An 18,704-nucleotide genomic window follows, 5' to 3' on the forward strand; every position below is an offset into this window, starting at 1 on the left:
AGGATCCTGGAAAAGTACCAGAGAATAAGTCAGAACAACTGATTGGCTGATGCCCCTCCACACTCCGGACACATAACTTAGAACAATGAGGCTCCCAGAAAACTCCTGACTTATTTTGTCAATGCCCAATCTCACTTCCCTGCACCTAATCACAGCTATTCAGCAAAATCTGGTAACTTCCCACCCAGTCATCAAACACTTTTATACCTATACCTCAGACAGGAACAATCTAACCTCTCCCAACTTATTGTCCAACCTCCGAACAACAAAATAGAGCAACACGGTAATGTAATTGTCACAACAGAGAATCTCCCGTGTGGTATTATGTCTTCACAATTGTTTTAATAAAGGATATATTAATTGAGTACTGTTTCACAAATTTGTTTATACAGAGTAAGGGATGTAATGAACAATTCGTATATTCTTTTGTTTCTCTTGACACAACCATATACTACACCATATATTGCAACCTCCCTAGACCTCAATTATACAGGCATCTTATGCGTTCTAAAAACAATTCATTAAAGTGTCCCGTGCTCAAAGTGCTATCATAGATGTTATTAAAGTGCAATTGCTTTTGGCATCTTATGACACTATTTCTCATATAGAACTCGATTTGCCTTGCATACAGGTACAATACAGGTACAGTATAAGGGTAATTCCAGACACTGTGAATGTCACAGATCAAAAGGACCTATAATCATAGGTTCACAGAACCAACTACGTGAGAAACAAAAGAATATACAAATTGTTCATTACATCCCTTACTCTGTATAAACAAATTTGTGAAACAGTACTCAATTAATATATCCTTTATTAAAACAATTGTGAAGACATAATACCACACGGGAGATTCTCTGTTGTGACAACCTCCGAACAAGACATTAAGCCATTGTTTGGGGGGCAAATACATCAGCTTATTCCAGAGAGCATTTTACCTTATAACTGAGCTCTCCAGCCGCGTGCTATGTATGTGTTCTGGATCTATCCACACTCTTCCAAATCCGTTTGGGCTTCTTCATGAAATGCTTGTCATTTTGCTGCCTCCACAGACTCCTCTGCTCTTCGAGACTGGTAACTATCACCCTCCCTGAAACTGCTTTCTCCCATTTTCCCCTCTGATTTTCTTAGTTAGCCTTGTATGTATGATGTATATGATTTCTGTACATCTGTACATTTGCCCTTTTATTTCTCTTTAATTAAAAAAACCCTTTCCTGTTGAACATCTGCCTGATCCATTTTAGAGTTTTCTATGGGAATAATCCCACTAAACAATGGTGGAGACTCCAAGTTACCCCCTCACGCCTCCTTAATGATAATTCTCCCAACCAATTAAGGAGACTTACTATTTGTGTTAACAGTGGCCAGGTCCGGCACGCCCATTGAGGCCAGGTAGGCAGTGGCCTCAGGGCGTGGGGTGCCAGAGGGAGCGCCGGAGGAGGAGCGGGCGGTGGGAGCATGCTCCACGGAGCTACAGCCTCCTAGCCCTCCCACACCACTGCCACCGCCAGCACACGCCCCCGGCCAGCTGCAACAGCCGCGGGCAGGCATCTGCAGCGGCGCAGGGCAACCGAGCGGGAGAGCTGGGAGGCCACCCGCACACCGTCCCAGCTGCCTGCCGCAGCAATCGGGCCAGTGATGCGCACACGCCTGTGATAACGTCACATGTGATGTCATCACGCAGGCCGGTGCGTGTGCGCACGGGCGCACGGCCCACCAGCCGGCTGCAAGTGCTGAAAACCCTGGCGCTGCTGCTGACAGTAGCATGGCATAGGAAGAGAGGTGTTCCTGTAGATTTGAGGAATCAAAGCCATGAAGGGCTTTGTATGTGAGATCCCAAACATTGAATTGAGCTTGGTAACTGATGGGAAGCCAATGGAGTGACAGCAGAATGGGAGTCTATATGCATGATTTGCCTAGTTCTTGATAATAGTCAGGCTGCAGCATTCTGCACTAACTGAAATCTTCAAGCTGATTTAGAGGGAAGACCTATGTAGATTCCATTACAGTAGTCTAATCTCGGTATTGCTGTGGTGTGAATCCAGGGTGCCAGATAGGCTGTATTGAGGTAGGGGCCCATCTTTCATGCTTGTTATGTCTTCTTACATGTCTGCTCACAGACATGCACGATGCTTTGAGTGATTCTTGCAAGGTACAAGCCCCCTCTAACCACCATCACACTGTGTAATGATTGTAGGCATTTTGTTAGTGATTAATGAAGACTAAGAAATTAAATTGGTGATTTTATATTGATTTTTAAAAGTTTGTGGAAGATATGGTGGAGCTGACTGTTACATTTAATGTTCATTTGCTGGATGTTGTCCATAAAAGCTGTAATATAATTAACAAATGAAACTTCTGGGATTTGCAAATTGTTTCAGCTTAATTTCTGTTTCAACATGAAGATGTGTAGCCATGTTCTTAAAAGCAGCAGAAATATTTCACCATCTACATTGGCTTGTTTTTGCAGATTTAAAGAACAAGTGGCATTTGGTGATTGACCGTCTCACAGTGCTTTTCTTGAAATTCCTGGAATACTTTCATAAACTGCAAGTCTTTGTGTGGTGGCTTTTGGAGCTACACATTATCAAAATTGTTTCATCATACATTATCTGGGTCACAATAAAAGAGGCAAGTATATAATGGATATCCCAAACTGTTCTTTCATTCTCGGTTTTGCTGTAAAATATCTAAAGCTTAGGCCAAGTGATCAGAACACTTTACTAAATACATCTGAGGAATTCTGTGGTCAGTTTGGGTCCAAACTTTTCCATGTATTCTTTTAAATAAAGGTGTCAGTATTGACATATAGAATTAAATAATGTGCACTTTGAAAAAACAACATATGAGATTTTAATTTGAAAATGAAAAACCTGACCATTCTTTTAGAGCTTAAAATATGAATTTTGCATTTCAGAATATGAAATGTATTTATTTATTTATTTTATTCATTTATTTACTTTTTCTCTGTGGAGACCCAAGATGGCTTATATCATTCTCCTCTTCTCCATTTTATCCCCACAACAACCCTGTGAGGTAGGTTAAGAGAGTCAGATTGGTATAATGGTTAAGAGCAGTAGGACTCTAATCTGGAGAAGCGGGTTTGATTCCCCACTCCTCCACTTGAAGCCAGCTGGGTGATCTTGGATCAGTCACAGCTAGGGGTGTGCAAGAAAAAAATATTCAGTTTTCTTGCTTCAGAATTTCCACTGCAGGAAAAAAAGTCAGAAATAAGCATTTTTCGAAGCAGCAAACCGCTTCAGAAATTGCTTACTGACTGGCTTCGGTATGCTCCATAAAGATTCGGAGTATGCAGAAAAGACATTTAAACTTCCAACCCCGCCACTTATTTGACCTGAAGGGAGGGGGAGCCGCTTGCAAGCAGCTAGAAAAGTGTAGGTTTAAACCTACCTCCCGCCACTTGGCCCACTGTGGGAGGGTCCGGGGAATCCCCTGGCCCCTTCCACAGCAGGCGAAGGGAAGAAGGATGACCCGGGAAACTTCCCTTTAAGAAAGGGAAGAAGGATGACCCGGGAAACTAGAGGCCGGTCAATCTGACTTCTGTAGCTGGGAAGATATTAGAACAGATTTTAAAGGGATCAATCTGTAAGCATCTGAAGGACTGCTCAGTGATCCGGGGAAGTCAGCATGGTTTTGTTCCTAACAGATCTTGCCAGACCAACCTGGTTTCCTTCTTTGATCGAGTGACCAGCTTGCTGGATCGGGGGAACTCTGTTGACGTGATTTATCTGGATTTCAGTAAAGCTTTTGATAAGGTCCCCCATGACATTCTGATGAGCAAACTGGAAGACTGTGGAGTGGACTATAGGACAGTTTGGTGGATAGGGAACTGGTTGGAGGACCGCACTTAAAGAGTGGTGGTCAACGGCGTTTCATCAGATTGGAGGGACGTGTCCAGTGGGTGCCGCAGGGCTCAGTTTTGGGCCCGGTACTTTTCAATATTTTTATCAATGATCTGGATGAAGGAGTGGAAGGGCTGCTCATTAAATTTGCTGATGATACCAAATTGGGAGCGGTAGCAAACACCCAAGAAGATAGAATTAAAATTCAACAAGACCTGAATACTCTGGAGAAGTGGGCAGCTGTGAATAGGATGCAATTCAACAAAGACAAGTGCACAGTATTACATCTGGGCCACAAAAATGGGAAGCACAAATGCTGGATGGGGGATACACTTCTGGGCAGTAGTATATGTGAAAGGGATCTTGAGGTAAGAGTGGACTGTAAACTAAATATGAGCAGTCAGTGTGATGCGGTGGCAAAAAAGGCTAATTCAATCTTGGGTTGTATCAAAGGGGCCATAGCGTCGAAATCGCAGGAGGTCATAGCCCCTCTCTATACTGCCTTGGTCAGGCCACACCTGGAGTATTGTGTGCAGTTCTGGAGGCCTCACTTCAAAAAGGATGTGGACAAAATCGAGAGGGTGCAGAGGAGAGCGACAAGAATGATCAGGGGTCTGGAGACTGAGCCCTACGAGGAAAGGCTGAGGGCCTTGGGAATGTTTAGTTTGGAGAAGAGGAGGTTGAGGGGGGACATGATTGCTCTCTTTAAATATTTGAAAGGCTGTCATTTGGAGGAGGGCAAGGAGCTGTTCCAGTTGGCAGCAGAGGGTAAGACCCGAAGCAATGGGCTTAAATTACATGCACAAAGGTACCAGCTGGATATTAGGAAAAACTTTTTCACGGTCAGAGTAGTTCAAAAGTGGAATCAGCTGCCTAGGGAGATGGTGAGCTCCCCCTCACTGGCAGTTTTCAAGAGGCTGGATGAATATTTGTCAGAGATGCTTTAGGCTGATTCTGCACTGGGCAGGGGGTTGGACTAGATGGTCTGTATGGCCCCTTCCAACTCTATGATTCTATGATTCTATAAGTGGCAGGGCTAGGCTTAAGTCTGCAGCCCCACCAATGGGTGCTTCATTCGCCTGCTGCGAGAGCAGCCAGGGAATCCCCTGGCCCCTTCCTCAGCGGGCAAAGGGAAGCAGCGGGGCTAGGCTTAAGTCTGCAGTCCTGCCGCCAGGTGCTCCATTCACCCGCTGCAGAAGGGGTCAAAGAATCCCCTGGCCACCTCCTCAGCGGGCAAAGGGAAGCAGCGGGGCTAGGCTTAAGTCTGCAGTCCTGCCGCCAGGTGCTCCATTCACCCACTGCAGAAGGGGTCAAAGAATCCCCTGTTCCCTTACGCAGCGGGCGAAGAGAAGCAGCGGGGCTAGGCTGAAGCCGGCAGCCCTGCTGCCAGGCGCTCCGTTCACCCACTGCAGGAGCAGCCAGGGAATCCCCTGGCCCCTTCTGCAGTGGGCAAATGGAACGGCAGGGGTTCTTCATCTGATCGCATCGGGTGAATTACAACAGTGAGGCATTCAGTTTCAAAGCTTCACCCAATGCGATCTTATTGGGTGAAGAAGCAAGGCATTCAGTCAGAAACTGAATGCCAGTCTTCACCTGATGTGGGCCACCTAAAACCGGGAAGGGCCATTTAAACTTCAGTTGGCCCGTGGGGGGGAACCCCTCTGGGCTAGCTGAAGCTGGGAAGGCCCTTTCCTGCTTCAGATACAGGACATTTCCTGTATTTAGTGCAAAAGCAGATTTCCCACTCCCAAGTTCATGTATACCTCTACACCTTGCAAATACAGTGGCTTAGATCCCACTCAGAATTTCTGTGAGCACAAGGGGGAGTGATTTTCACTCATTTCCCTTTCCTGTGGCAGCCCAAAAGGTCCTTCCTCAGAATGCTCCTGGAGTATTCCCAAGAACAGCTTAGTGAGGGATCAGAAGGAGGAACTGGGGAAAAAATCTTGTGCCTGCAGAAATGTAGATGGGATCCAAGTTAGTAAGATGACAATTTCATCCTATGTATTTTAAATATGTTGCATAATAACTATAATTTTACTGTGGGGCACTAGTGGATGTCTTATATGAGATATGTCTATAGGATTAATTTTGCTGTTTGTTTCCCTCGCAGCTATTATGCACTGTTGAATCTGTGTACAGAGGTCTGTATTGTAAACAAGTTCATTTAAAAAAAATATATTAAAACTTATGTCATGATTCACAGAATATGTTACAATTCTTTCATTTATTTTAAGTGTAAGGAAAATGGTTGAATATGAGGTAGCATAATACAAGCTCCCAAAGAAGTTAACAGATATCTGTTCCCACCCCCCCTTTTTTGTGTTTAAAGGTTTCTCTACTAAACTACATTTTTTTGATCGCCTGGGCTTTTGCTTTGCCCTATTCCCAGTTCCGCCCATTGGCCTCCAGTGTCTGCACTGTTTGGACCTGTGTGATTATTGTCTGCAAAATGTTGTATCAGTTGACAACTATTAATCCTGAAAAATTTACTTCAAACTGCACAATGGTAAGGTATAATGATTAACTGGATTATGAATTACTTTGTATAAGTGATTCTGCAACTGGAGGTTTTTAGGAATCCTAAAGCAGGCACTCAGTAGATAAAATGCCGTGCAAGAAGCTAATGAATGGAGGATTCTAGGAAGATGAGCCTGGAAAAATGGACCAGGCTTGGACTTGTTCAATTAGAATTGAGGATGAGACATTCAAATAGACACTACAGACTGGCCATTATAGTAATTATTTTTAATAAAGTCAGGAACCATCATTTTACCTTTTGGGGAAATGTGCCCATAGTATTCTTTTCTTAAATTTATTTTCTGTATTCTAAACATGTTCATTTTTTTCCAAATTCCTTTCATTTTGCCAATATCTACCATGGGGTTCCTATATTTTAGGAATAATGCTGAGTTTTGGGGCTCAGTGTATTATGAACAATGGCAATTATGTACGTAAATCATCACAAGCAGAGTACTGATGTTGGCTATGCCATGATATGCCGGAACCTATATATATGATATATATACTGGAACCTTTAATCACATTTATTTATGAAGAGAAACTAGCAAGTGCGTTTAAAAATTCTGTATAAAGGCTCTTCTTAATGATTATTCCCTTTGAATGTCCCAGGGTTGTTTAGCTGCTCTGCTAATCTAATCCTGCCTCTCTTCAATTAACATTCTTCCTTAAGAGATCCAATTAAAATTCATATTTTTTATCATTTTAGCCTGAAAACATAACTGAGGAACTCAGAAAAGTTCTGAATGGCTCGCTTCTCTACGAAGGCCCCATTGATCCATCTGGATGGGTTGGGCTAAGGAAGTCTCATGATTCTTTGCTTGTATACTTGAGGGTAATTACTATTTTCTTCCACTCCTTCATTTTGATGTTCGTAACCGTTTGTTTTTACAGTTGAATGTCCTATAAATAGCACTTGTTTAGCTGCTATGCTAATCTAATTGTGCTTCTAATATACAAAAATATGAAAATATGGAAGAATTATTATTATTATATATATGATAATGAGTAATGCTGAACAGAAACAGGGGGCACCATTTGCAAACACTTTAAGCTCCTGCCAAATTTTATTTATTTATACATTATTTATAGTCTTCTTCCTTCATCAGTTGTGAAAAGATAAAAAACCATTTGCCAAGTGGGACTGGCTTAGGGCAAACTGGCTGATAGTGCATCATATTAACCCTGTTGCATATAGTAGATTGGTAGCGGCAGAATGTGGATGGAAATGCACTTGCAGATACACATTTCAAGCTTCATCCCATTAAAAATAATGTAGTGCAGATGGATGGCATCTGCATTTGGCTGTGCATCCACATTCTGCTCCAATTCATCATACTGTAACTAGAGATGGATTGGATGGAAATCTTGCCATGCCAAGACAATGAAATCAACAGTGCAAGAAAAGAAGAATTTGTTGCTTTACAATGCAGATGTATCCTGTCTTTCCTTCCCCATTGCCTTCACTCAGAATTGGGGTCAGGCTGATTTCCCTCACTGAGATAATCACATACTCAAATAGGATGTCAGCAAGTTAAATGATCAGTGATTGGCAGAGATCATGCAATGAAAAAAAGTCTTAAATTATATAAATTGTGTCCCAAGAAGCAGGAGATGGCTGCAAACAGATGCAAGAAATTGTACAAAGAGCAGAAGGCAGGTTTTGTGTGAACATTCTGCCCCCTTCCACCAAACAGGCAACATTTATGGTAGAAACTGAACAACATGAAACTTCAATGAAGAATTAATCAGTATATTATGTATTAACAGCCCCATCCGGGGGTGGGTGGGTGGGCTGAAAGCGCTCAGGGAGCTGACTAAGGGTTACTCTATCTTATCCCAGACATACATTGGCGTCCAGCTGCAGCACCACTCCACCTCAGCCTCTTGTTGGTGCCCAGCCACAGCAACCAGGCATGGGCATAAATGTGGCACAAGTCCCCAGGCAGGCACCCGGGGGGGGGCGGTTCTGGGGGACAGGGTGCAAGGCAGTTGGCTTTCTAAGCTGTTCCAGGCCTGGGAATGCCCCTTGCAGTGGCAGAGAGTTACGCCGTGAAAAGCGGTGGCATAGCCCATAGGCACCCATGTAACGGAAACAACACACTCGCCCTCCCTCCAATGGCCAGCCCCACTTAGGTGGCTCAGTGGAACACAAGATGCTGACCACTGCAGGGACCAATCTGCATGTTCCCCCGCAGCAGCCAAGCCCCCTCCCTAGAAGCCAATCAGCCCCCTGCACATTCTACATAACGTCCAGCTGGCTCAGCCATAGCCCCAGATAAGTGGGGGCACAGCCAGACACCCTACCTGCTATAGGGACTTAGAATACTAGCCGTAAGAGGGTGCACAGCACCTGTGCAGGATTCCTCGGCAAACCACAAGGGTGGCCTGGTGCAGAGACTGCAGGTTCTGGGGATCACAGGCGTCAAGTGTTGAGCAGGCTGGGAAGGGCAGCAGGGTTGTCCGCCAGTGGTGCAACCCTCTGTTGTGGGCCCCTTCTCCAAGGGTACAGATCGCCACAGCATATCGCCCAGGGGTGTGTCCCAACTAGGCTCCACTCACCACACAGAAGCTTGTGCCCCAGTGAAAGGCCCATCCAGACAGCCCTGCGAGTCCTGCCTACCAGTCCATCCTGCTCATAGTCCTATGGGAGGCCAAGAAAGAGGAGGGTGGGGGTGAAGATACCACTGTTAGCAGAGGATTCACCACCTGGTCCCCCCCAAGACTACCCTGGCCACCCCTCTAAGTACAGAGGCTGGTGATGCCCCAGGCGGCAGTTCATTGCTCCTGTGAAAGTAAATCCAGCTGTGAATGGGGCCCATCATCCAGGACCTCCAGGGAGGTGGGACCGCATCACCACCATCCCCAGGCACTCCTCCCCTTGGCTGTACAGAGATGCCCATTGGTGGACCACAAGCCAACACGAGATGACCACATGGTGCTGCTGAGGGCTCCACCTTATTAAGCCCCCCCCCCAATAAAGGCTACTTGAACCTCTTGAATGACTCTTGTGTGCTTTCCTTCATTGCCTCCAGGTACCTTGCCACACATGAGGCAATCTCCACCAGCCCTCCCATACACGGCCCATCTACCCAGCAGCTACCCCTTGCCCTCAAGCCATACCACAAGGAGTCAGTTCAGGCCAGATGTCATGAAGATCTGGGTATCATGAATATTCCCAGGGCATTTGGCCACCAGGTCAGTGAAGAGGCCCTGTTGGTATCAGGTCGCCTGGACGTTGATGCTGTAGAAGCAGTGGCAATTCCAGTAGACCTGGGGCTCTTCCCATGGGACACAGAGAGTGACATGCATGAAGTCCATCACAATCTACCACATTTGGAAACCCTGCCATGGATGCAAACCCTAGCCCGGATGTGGTGCAGCTCAGCCTCCTCTGTGAGGAAGCACACATGCTCCTGGAGGCACCCCCATCAATGCATCTAGGAAGCTCTAGAGGCAGTGGCTCACCAAGGAGTGAGAGACCTCCAGGACTTCCACCACTATGCTCTGGAAGGATCCGGTCACCAGGAAGTGGAGAGAGAGCAGTACCCTCTGCAGGACCTAAATTGCCCTGGGGGCCGAGGCCTGCCCCAGGAGCGCTGGGGCAAGTTTCTCACTGAGGGCCTGAATGGCTGCCCTGTCCAAGCTGAAGAAGTCCAGGCATGTGTCATCTGAGAACAGGATGGAATTGATGAGCTCACAGTACTACCAAGCATGGTGGCTCCTCCAGCACCTGTGCTGCTCTGTGCTGCTCTGCTGTACAGTGCTGGCAGGAGGTAGATGAGGCGGACCCCCTGGACATGGGCCAGCAGGAGTAGGCACCAGTCAAGGCCTTCAAAGAGGGGGGCTACAGAGAAAGGAAATGGTTGGTTGTGGCCAAAGGGACCCAGGGACCCACCCCCTCCCAGCCTAGATCATGGATCTTACCACCTCCCCCCTGCCTGTGGACTAGGGCCCACCAGTGCCACCCTGACTTTCCATGTCCATGTTGTGATATGCCAGACAGAGTGGGAGAGTATCTTGCTCTCAGGGCTTTCTCATGCTCTGCGGCCCATCCCAGCATTCCTGTGGTGGGGACCAATGTCCATGGAGAGCAACAGCGGGAGTGGAGGCCAGTGGCATCCCAACTGGACCAAAGCTGAGAAGGCACTCCTCTACCATCTAGTGGTGGAGCTTGCCGACGTCACTCTCACCACAAGCAGGGTTGTCTTGGCCACCAGCCACTGTTGGGCCTTTTGGTACATAACGGAGGAGAGGGTGTCTGCCCTATGAGCAGGCGCTCTCACCCACTTCCTCTCCAGCAGGAGACTGTACCTTGGCAATCTCTACAGAAGTGCTTGTGCAACTAAGAGCCACGACCCCGATGTGCTAGGCCGCATTGGCAGGAATGGCTGTCCTTCAAATTCTTGGCCTCAGCTGGTCCCTGGAGGCAGTGAACCAGGAGGTCTCCATGCCAAAGGCAGACTCCACATCCTCTGACGGGGTGGGGCAACACCGGAGGGGAGCAAGGTGTTGATCCGCAGCGTACAGGGACATGAGGCACAGGAGAGGTTGAAGGTAGATGGGGAGGATGAAAGACGTGTCACGAGGGTCAAGAGACAGGGCCGACACCCAGGGTATACGGTATACCCTGCAGCTGTGGACAAGTTCACATCGGGACCACAAAGCGTAGCATCCAGACAAGAATAAAAGAACACGAAAGACACTGCAGACTTGGACAACCTGAAAAATCAGCAGTGGCTGAACATAGCCTAACTCAAACAGGGCACAGTATCTTATTCCAGGACACCAAAATACTGGACAACACTTCCAACTACTTTGTCAGACTACACAGAGAAGCCATTGAAATTCACAAGCATAAGCAAAACTTCAACAGGAAAGAAGAAACCTTAAGAATGAACAGAGCATGGTTTCCAGTTCTGAAAAACACCAGGCTAACAAAACACTCTGTACCCGACAATAGCCCTGCAGAGAAGATTAGCACATCAAGCACCAATCCATATGCAAAAGAACCTCCTCAGGATACAGTGAAGCCTCCCGCCATTAGCATTCCACACCCTGGGAAACTCTTACAGGATGACTCAGCTCAACCCCACCCCTCCTGAGTAGATATAAATGACCTGCCAACATCTTTTCCACACTGTGACACTGAGAGATCTCTGTCTTTTGGTGCTACACCTCTGAAGATGCCAGCCACAGCTGCTGGCGAAACATTAGGAACTACAATGCCAAGACCACGGCAATACAGCCCAGAAAACCCACAACAACCATCGTTCTCCAGCCATGAAAGCCTTCGACAATACAAGGCAGAGTTGTTCCGCCAGGCATATGGTTGAGGCTGGGGTGTAGGGTGCCTCCCTGCTAACCTCCTGTCCAGGGGAATATTGTGACCCCCTTTGAGCTTTCCATCAGACTGGCTGCTCTCTCCACCTCTTGAGTGCCCCTTGAGTGTTAATGGGGCAAGGCATATTTTGGGGACCACCATCTTGAGTTTTATTGTATGAACTGAATTTTATCATTGTATAATTGTATGTGTTTTGCGTATGTTTTAATGTGTCTTAACCTGGTGTTACTCTGCTCTAAGCCCACCGTGGGGAGAGCAGACAAAAAATCAAATACATGAAAATGAAATGAAATGGGCTGTCAGGCCTGGCTGCCCACCGCCAGGCACCACATTGGAGTGGATCTCAGGCCCAGGTCAGTTTGCAGAAGTCTCTAGTTCTATACCCAGTCAACAACCGTCTCTGCAACCTGTATGCTTTTTGCAGATGAGTAAAGTTTGCATTGCACACCCATAGTCTCCTTGTGTGCTTTCTTATCTGCAGATGTCCCCCATCATTGCCCCAGGGGACTGCCCCATGAAATACCCTGGGGGTGGAGCCTCCAGCCCTGGAGAGTGAGTACAACCCACAGCAAGACACCTTGCCTGGACTGGGTCCAGGCAGGGGCCCCAGCTCATGGGCTGTAGGTCCAGGAGGCCTTTCCTGGGAGTCACACCCCTGACAACTGCAGCCGCCCCTCCGATGGGCAAGTCCTGCCAGCATTGCTGGGGCTACTGGGATGTGTCCTGTCATGGAGGCGCCTTGCTGGCCTGGCCCAACACTGGGCCATGCCTCCCACTCTGTCCCTTGAGGAGGGACATGGCCATTGGCCAATCTCATGGGCAGAGGCAGGGCCACTACACCAGTGCCTACCCCTCTGAAGAGGTAGCTACCATGACCCCACCATGCACCCTGCCTGCTGCTCAACCAGGCAGCTGCCCTGGCCCAGCCACCTTGGTGTGGGTGCCACGCTTGCGGGGCCATGTAGTCCCCAGTTGCCTGCTCCCTGGTGAGAGAGGCAGTGCTAGTGGTCCTTGAGGATCACAGCCTGCCCATTGGTTGCACTGTTCCTTGTCCCTCTCATAACTGTCAGGGAGCTGGCGCAGCCATTGGCAGGTGCTGGCAGAGTTATTAGGGGAATGTGGGGTGGGCACTCTCAGCATTGCCTGCGCTGCATCTTCCTGGGCTCGGGTGCGAGAGTACCTCTCTTGCCAATGTCCATGAGAGCGAACAAGCAGCACTGCCATTACACCAGCACATGGGTGCCACTGCAAGGTTAGCCCTTTGGATTGGGCTGCCCAAGTACAAAATTATGTGCATGTCTCATGCAAAGCAACAGTTGTACTTGTGCATTATAGGTATGTAAACATTTTGGAGAAATATTTAAACTGAATCATTCCTTTGTGTCCTCATAGAGCACAACATACATGAATTCTGTAGCATGTAGATTAGTCTTCATGATGAAGTGAGCAATGGTAGCAATCTATGAAGTTCTAGTTCTTACAAGCCTCATTTCTTCTGCCGCAGTGCATCACACAATAGCCATTGCAGTGGAGAAAATCTTTATTGACATTGTTACTTTTTAACATGGTGTGTTTAGCTGAGTTTTAAAAGCTGTTGGTGTTTTTGCACATCAGTTGATTATTCCTCAGGAGCACCTCTGTCTCTTTTTCTTGTAAAAAAAATAGTCAGAAGAACTTATCTTAAAATATGTTGCTTTTTTAGCAATTTAATCATGAAACTGTCCATGAGTCTTTTAATCTTGCATTTAATCTTTCCATCCCCAGCACTCACGAACAACTAAATCTCTCTGACACATTACTTAAACAAAGAGAATACTTCTGTTACCCTCACTGAAATCTGAAGTGATAAATCTGACTGAAAAGAAAATTGTCAAATAAACCCAAATATTGATTGTGGAGATGAAAAACACACTGCATTTCATTCTGTGCAACTATAGAGCAGCAATAGTCAAAACTTTATGCCTTCAAGAAATCTTTTTTTACATCAACTATTCCACAAGGCTCTGTACACCTGCCTAGAACCTCTGAACCTTGCAGAAGATTCTGCAACATGTTCAAAAACCAGACTCCTTTTACATGGGGCTCAGTTCCACCAACGCTATGCAACTCTAGAACACAACCCCAGTTCCCTGCAATAGTACATTACAGTGAGTGCTTGGCAGTGGGTAGGTAGTGAGAGAGAAGTAATAGCAGCCACGATCATGGTTCTTCGGGCCAGTTTTCAAACATATATGCAGCTGCATGCTGGGGCACGGAAAGCTGTTCTTCCTGTTATGGTTAGGTTGGTTGCGCATGTTCTAGAGGGAAATTCATTCTGCGCATGGTCAGGGAAAGGCTTTTTTATATGCTCCAAGGCTAAAAACAAAACCCTCAAACAGCCCTCACAGTAAGCTGCCTTTATTTCTATTGGCATAATGCAAACATTGTCATCTAGTAGCTGGCCACCCTGCCCCCCGGATATGTCTTAATGCTTAGTGATATGTAATATGGGCACGACTGTCAGTTTTAAACCTTACTACACTGACTAATATGTTTTAAATCTAATGTATGCTATCTGTTTTTATTGTATTTGTTACTGTCTGTTATCTACTCTAAGCCCACTTGTGGGGAGAGCGGAATATAAATTGAACAAAATAAATAAAAGAAAGAAAAAGATAATCCAATGGAAATAGAAGGTGCTTTTAAATGCAAACGGTGGGCAATATGCAAGCATTCCTTGTAACATTTTAACATCTCCCTAGTGCCTTTGTTCAATGTTGAGAAAATATCAATAAAATTAATGGACAAGGTTCATTAAATTTGAAGTTTGAAGACTTTTTCCTTATGCTTAATTTACAATGTGTCATGATGAGAAATGTAAATTCATTTTATCATAAAGTACAGTAGACTTAGGATATTAAGCAGTATATTTTCAATTGTAACATGCTTGATTTTGGAAGAGTTCAATAATTCTTTGTAGTTTATTTGATTTAATTTCTCTTACAGAATAATCTGCTGATGCTTGCAATCCTGGCATTTGAAGTTACCATCTACCGACATCAAGAATACTATCGATGTAGAAATAATCTCACTGCACCTGAAACCAAAACAATTTTTCATGATATTACTAGATTACATTTGGATGATGGAATAGTTAACTGTCTTAAGTACTTCGTAAACTATTTCTTCTACAAATTTGGTTTAGAGGTAACATCAGTGGCATTGTGATTAGTAATTCCTTTGATGACTCCATCTTGAATTTATGGACAGCTATTTCTTTACTTACAAAGTGCAATGTTATCACAATGTTATCACTTTTGCTCTGTTCATTTTGTTCTTCCTTTTAAAAATTTCTTCTAGATTTTTCCCCTAACACTTCTAATCTAATTTGCAGTTTTTCTGGTTTTTAAAAATTTAGTTTATGAAATATGCCATTTTTCTCTTGGCTCCTTTAAAGAAAGCTCAAATACAGGGCTCCAAGTCTGTGCATGTAGACTTATCCCTGCCATAGTTTATTTACTTATTTTTTTACTTTATTTATACCCTTCCTTTCTTCCCCAGTGGGGACCCAAAGGCAACTCATATAATTCTTCTCCATTTTATCCTCACAACAGCCCTATAGGTTAGGCTAAAACTGTGTTACTGTCCCAAGATTACCAAGCAAACTTCCATGGCAGAGTCCAAGACTACAGCACTACATCACACTGTCTCTCTAATGATAGGTTAAGTTTCTTACATGTGAAATAATTTTACTATAGTTTGCATGGAGAACATTACTTCCATGTGAGCCTCAAGGTAGCAGCAATTTTCTTACTTTTGTTTCCTGAGTTGTCAGTTGGATTGCTCAGATGTATCATAACAAACCATGTCTAGCATATCGTCTCTGGACCTCTGACAATTACTTTATGACTTTTCTGGTTGCATTAGCAAGAGGAAACTTTTTATGTTAAAGCGGACATTTTTGATAGAAAAGTAAACAAAGCATGACACTGGATGAGAGAAACCTAACAGAAATATCTTATATACTAACAACCAAGCCTGTTGTATAAACAATGGACTCTAGAAAACCTCATGCCTTGGCCGCATGCTCTTCCCTCCATACCAAAGCTCCTGCTGCCACTCAGGCCAGCACCTGCAGCTCAGAGGGTGGTGGCACAGCTTGGCTGGCTGTTCTTTCAGCTGCTGCCGCCCTCAGGATGGCCTGCGCCATCCCTGGTGCTGTATAGGCCGGCAGCTTAGGGACCAGCGCATCACGGCTGGTGGCTCCTGTAGCTGCTCAGGCCAGCACATCTCCTCTCTGTGCCTGGGCCTACAACTGAGGGCCAGGAAGTTTTGGCGTGGCCCCACTGTCTGCTCTGGCAGCCGCTTGGGTCAGATTGTCTCCTCCCTGTGCCCGGGCCAGCAATCAAAGCCCGGGAGGAGCCGGTGTGGCTCCACTGACTGCTCCAGTGGTGGCCCGTGCTCAGATGTCTTTTCCCTGTGCCCTGGCTGAGTCCATGGATGCGGACTCTGTCTCTGGGCTCTTGCAACCAGGTACATTGCTGATTACTCACTTTTTATCCCCGTGAATGTGCCTAAAAAGTTAATCGTCAGCAACACGGCTTGCCTTGTATATCTTAGAATAACCAGATCTATGGATACTTAAATCCGGAGATTGGAGCCATGAACAGACAAGAGATACCTGCCTGCACTTGAAAAATGCCTCATGTTTGCAGAAAAATCTTAACTCTAATCTTAACTCATTATGCTTTAAAAAACCCAAAATGGTAAAAGGAACACATTTTGCTTTAAACAGATGCTGTCAATGGATGTTGCTAGGCAACCATAATAGTTTAGCCAGTATTTCAGACTTGGTTGCTATCAGTAAAATGCAAGGGGAGAGGGCAGGGCCCTTTTCAGAGCAGTTTTGGCATTTGAGGGAGGACTCATTGAGGTCTGGCCCAGAAGCAACCACTGGTCAATTTGATACCACATGACTGGCAGGACTCACTCAGGTCCAGCTGATCCAGGCACACACTCAGCGTAATCTACCTCTCAGAGTTGTTATGAGGATAATATGGAGGCAAGGAGAATGACATAAGCTGCTTTGAAAATAAAGGCAGTATATAACTGAAGTAAATTAAGAAAGATAGGTAAAGATAGGAGACAGATAAAAAGTTGGTTGTTAAGTGGATTTGAAGGGGAGAAGGACAAAGGGAAAGGTGAGCATATGGAGGCTGCCAGGAGGAGGGAAAGAGGAAATAGTATGGGGAAAGGGATACAGGGAAAATTGAAGTACCCACCCCCAAGTCCTGACAGGTTCCCCACTGAGCAGCTGGATCTGGTTCAGTTGGCACCGCACAACTAGGCCGTGGGAGAGAAACTGCTGCGGGGGAAGGGGGAAAGTGAAGTCAGGGGGGCAGACAAAGATGTAGGGAAGAGAGAAGAAGGAAAAGACAAGAAGCTATGGGAGGGCAATGAAGGGAAAGATGACATGGTAGCGGACGGGAAAATGAAATGCGCCCCACAAGTCCTCGCAGATCCCCACTTGTCATTATGTCTAACAGTAAACTGGCTGATACCTATGTGGATTATGAAAGCCACACAGGCAAAGTTAGAGATTTCTGCTGAAAACATGCCTTTGTAAATTAATCAGATTAGGATAAAACCCTTGAAAATGGCATGAAGAAGACTGGAAATGCTCCAGAAGGAATAAAATGTGTAGAGCAGCTGACTGTTGGGGAAACTGGAAATTAACCTTCACGCCCCTGAGAGCTTAGAGAATGTTTACAGAGAAGATTTGATGGGATGGGATGGAATTTCCAAATTTATTCCTGCTTAAGATTCTTTGTGGATCCTCAGGTTGCTACATGCTACCATGTAAAATGTTTCATGCAGTTTTATGGATTTTCCAAGAATGAAAGCTAAGTAAACTTCTATATGTTTTTCTTGTTGTCACAGACTTGTTTCCTCTTATCAATAAATGTTATTGGTCAGCGAATGGATTTCTATGCCATGATTCATGGCTTTTCATTAATTCTTGTGTTATATCGACGTAGAAGAAAAGCCATTGCAGAGATTTGGCCCAAATACTGCTGTTTTCTGGCATGCATTATTACATTCCAATATTTCATTTGCATTGGCAGTCCACCTGCTTCTTGTAAAGGTAAGAGTAATACTTGTCTTCAACAGATTGTGATTACATTTTGCTTTTATATTAAACACTAGAAAATTGGCATTAAAGGATTAAATAAATGCTATGAAACACTATTTTTCTTGCTTTTATTTTCATAGATTATCCATGGAGGATTCCTAATTCCAACTTCAATAATAATATCATTAAATGGTTATACTTTCCAGATTTTATTATTAAACCCAATCCAGTCTTTCTTGCCTGTAAGTATTTTAGTACATACCTATGCAGTCTTATACCCTTATCACTCTTTATAATGCATTTTAAAAATTGTTCTAAAGCATATTGGCATGTGTAGGTAACACCCATATCCTGTTCCTGAATTTGGAGAAGATAACTGGTTGAGTATGCGTAGTTGACTGTTACCCTTGAACCCATTGCAATGATTGCCATCAAATCTAAGAAAGGAAAGAAAATTCTCTTTCCCTCTCTCTACTCTCTGTATGAGCAGAGAAAACATATAAGACTGCACACCATTTCTGGTACAATTTAGTGAGAGATCTCATTTTGTAATGGTGGGCCGGTCCCCTCCGTAATGCAACTCCACGCAAGTCCCTGTTTGTTTTTGATGTTCAATAAGTTGACAGAGTTCAGGAAACTCATTCATTTTTCTACTGTGAGGAAGTCCTGTGATTCTAATACTTAAAAATGTTAATCGGTAGAAAACGTAAAACTTAAATTGCTATGAGTGGTAGATATTGAAATATCATGGGAAAATGTATAATTCCTAAAGTCTAAGGGAATACCTTAAGGATTTTGAGAGAAGTTCTATTTTAGATACTATCGATTAGGGTAAACATTTTGCAGTGCTTGGGATGAAACGTAT

At 45.0% G+C, this 18,704-nt stretch overlaps 1 protein-coding gene across 1 annotated transcript in view; it reads left to right on the top strand.

The window, feature by feature from the left end:
• PIEZO2 (piezo type mechanosensitive ion channel component 2) overlaps positions 1-18,704 on the top strand; it is a 138,434-nt gene that overhangs the window by 43,146 nt on the left and 76,584 nt on the right. The window contains exons 12-17 of the mRNA XM_054984822.1: positions 2,471-2,631; positions 6,196-6,372; positions 7,093-7,218; positions 14,713-14,913; positions 17,647-17,851; positions 17,980-18,081. Coding sequence (XP_054840797.1) covers positions 2,471-2,631; positions 6,196-6,372; positions 7,093-7,218; positions 14,713-14,913; positions 17,647-17,851; positions 17,980-18,081 — 972 coding nt within the window. The remainder of the gene's footprint in view (positions 1-2,470; positions 2,632-6,195; positions 6,373-7,092; positions 7,219-14,712; positions 14,914-17,646; positions 17,852-17,979; positions 18,082-18,704) is intronic.

The sequence above is a fragment of the Eublepharis macularius genome, chromosome 7, assembly GCF_028583425.1.
Source record: "Eublepharis macularius isolate TG4126 chromosome 7, MPM_Emac_v1.0, whole genome shotgun sequence".
NCBI lineage: Eukaryota > Metazoa > Chordata > Lepidosauria > Squamata > Eublepharidae > Eublepharis > Eublepharis macularius.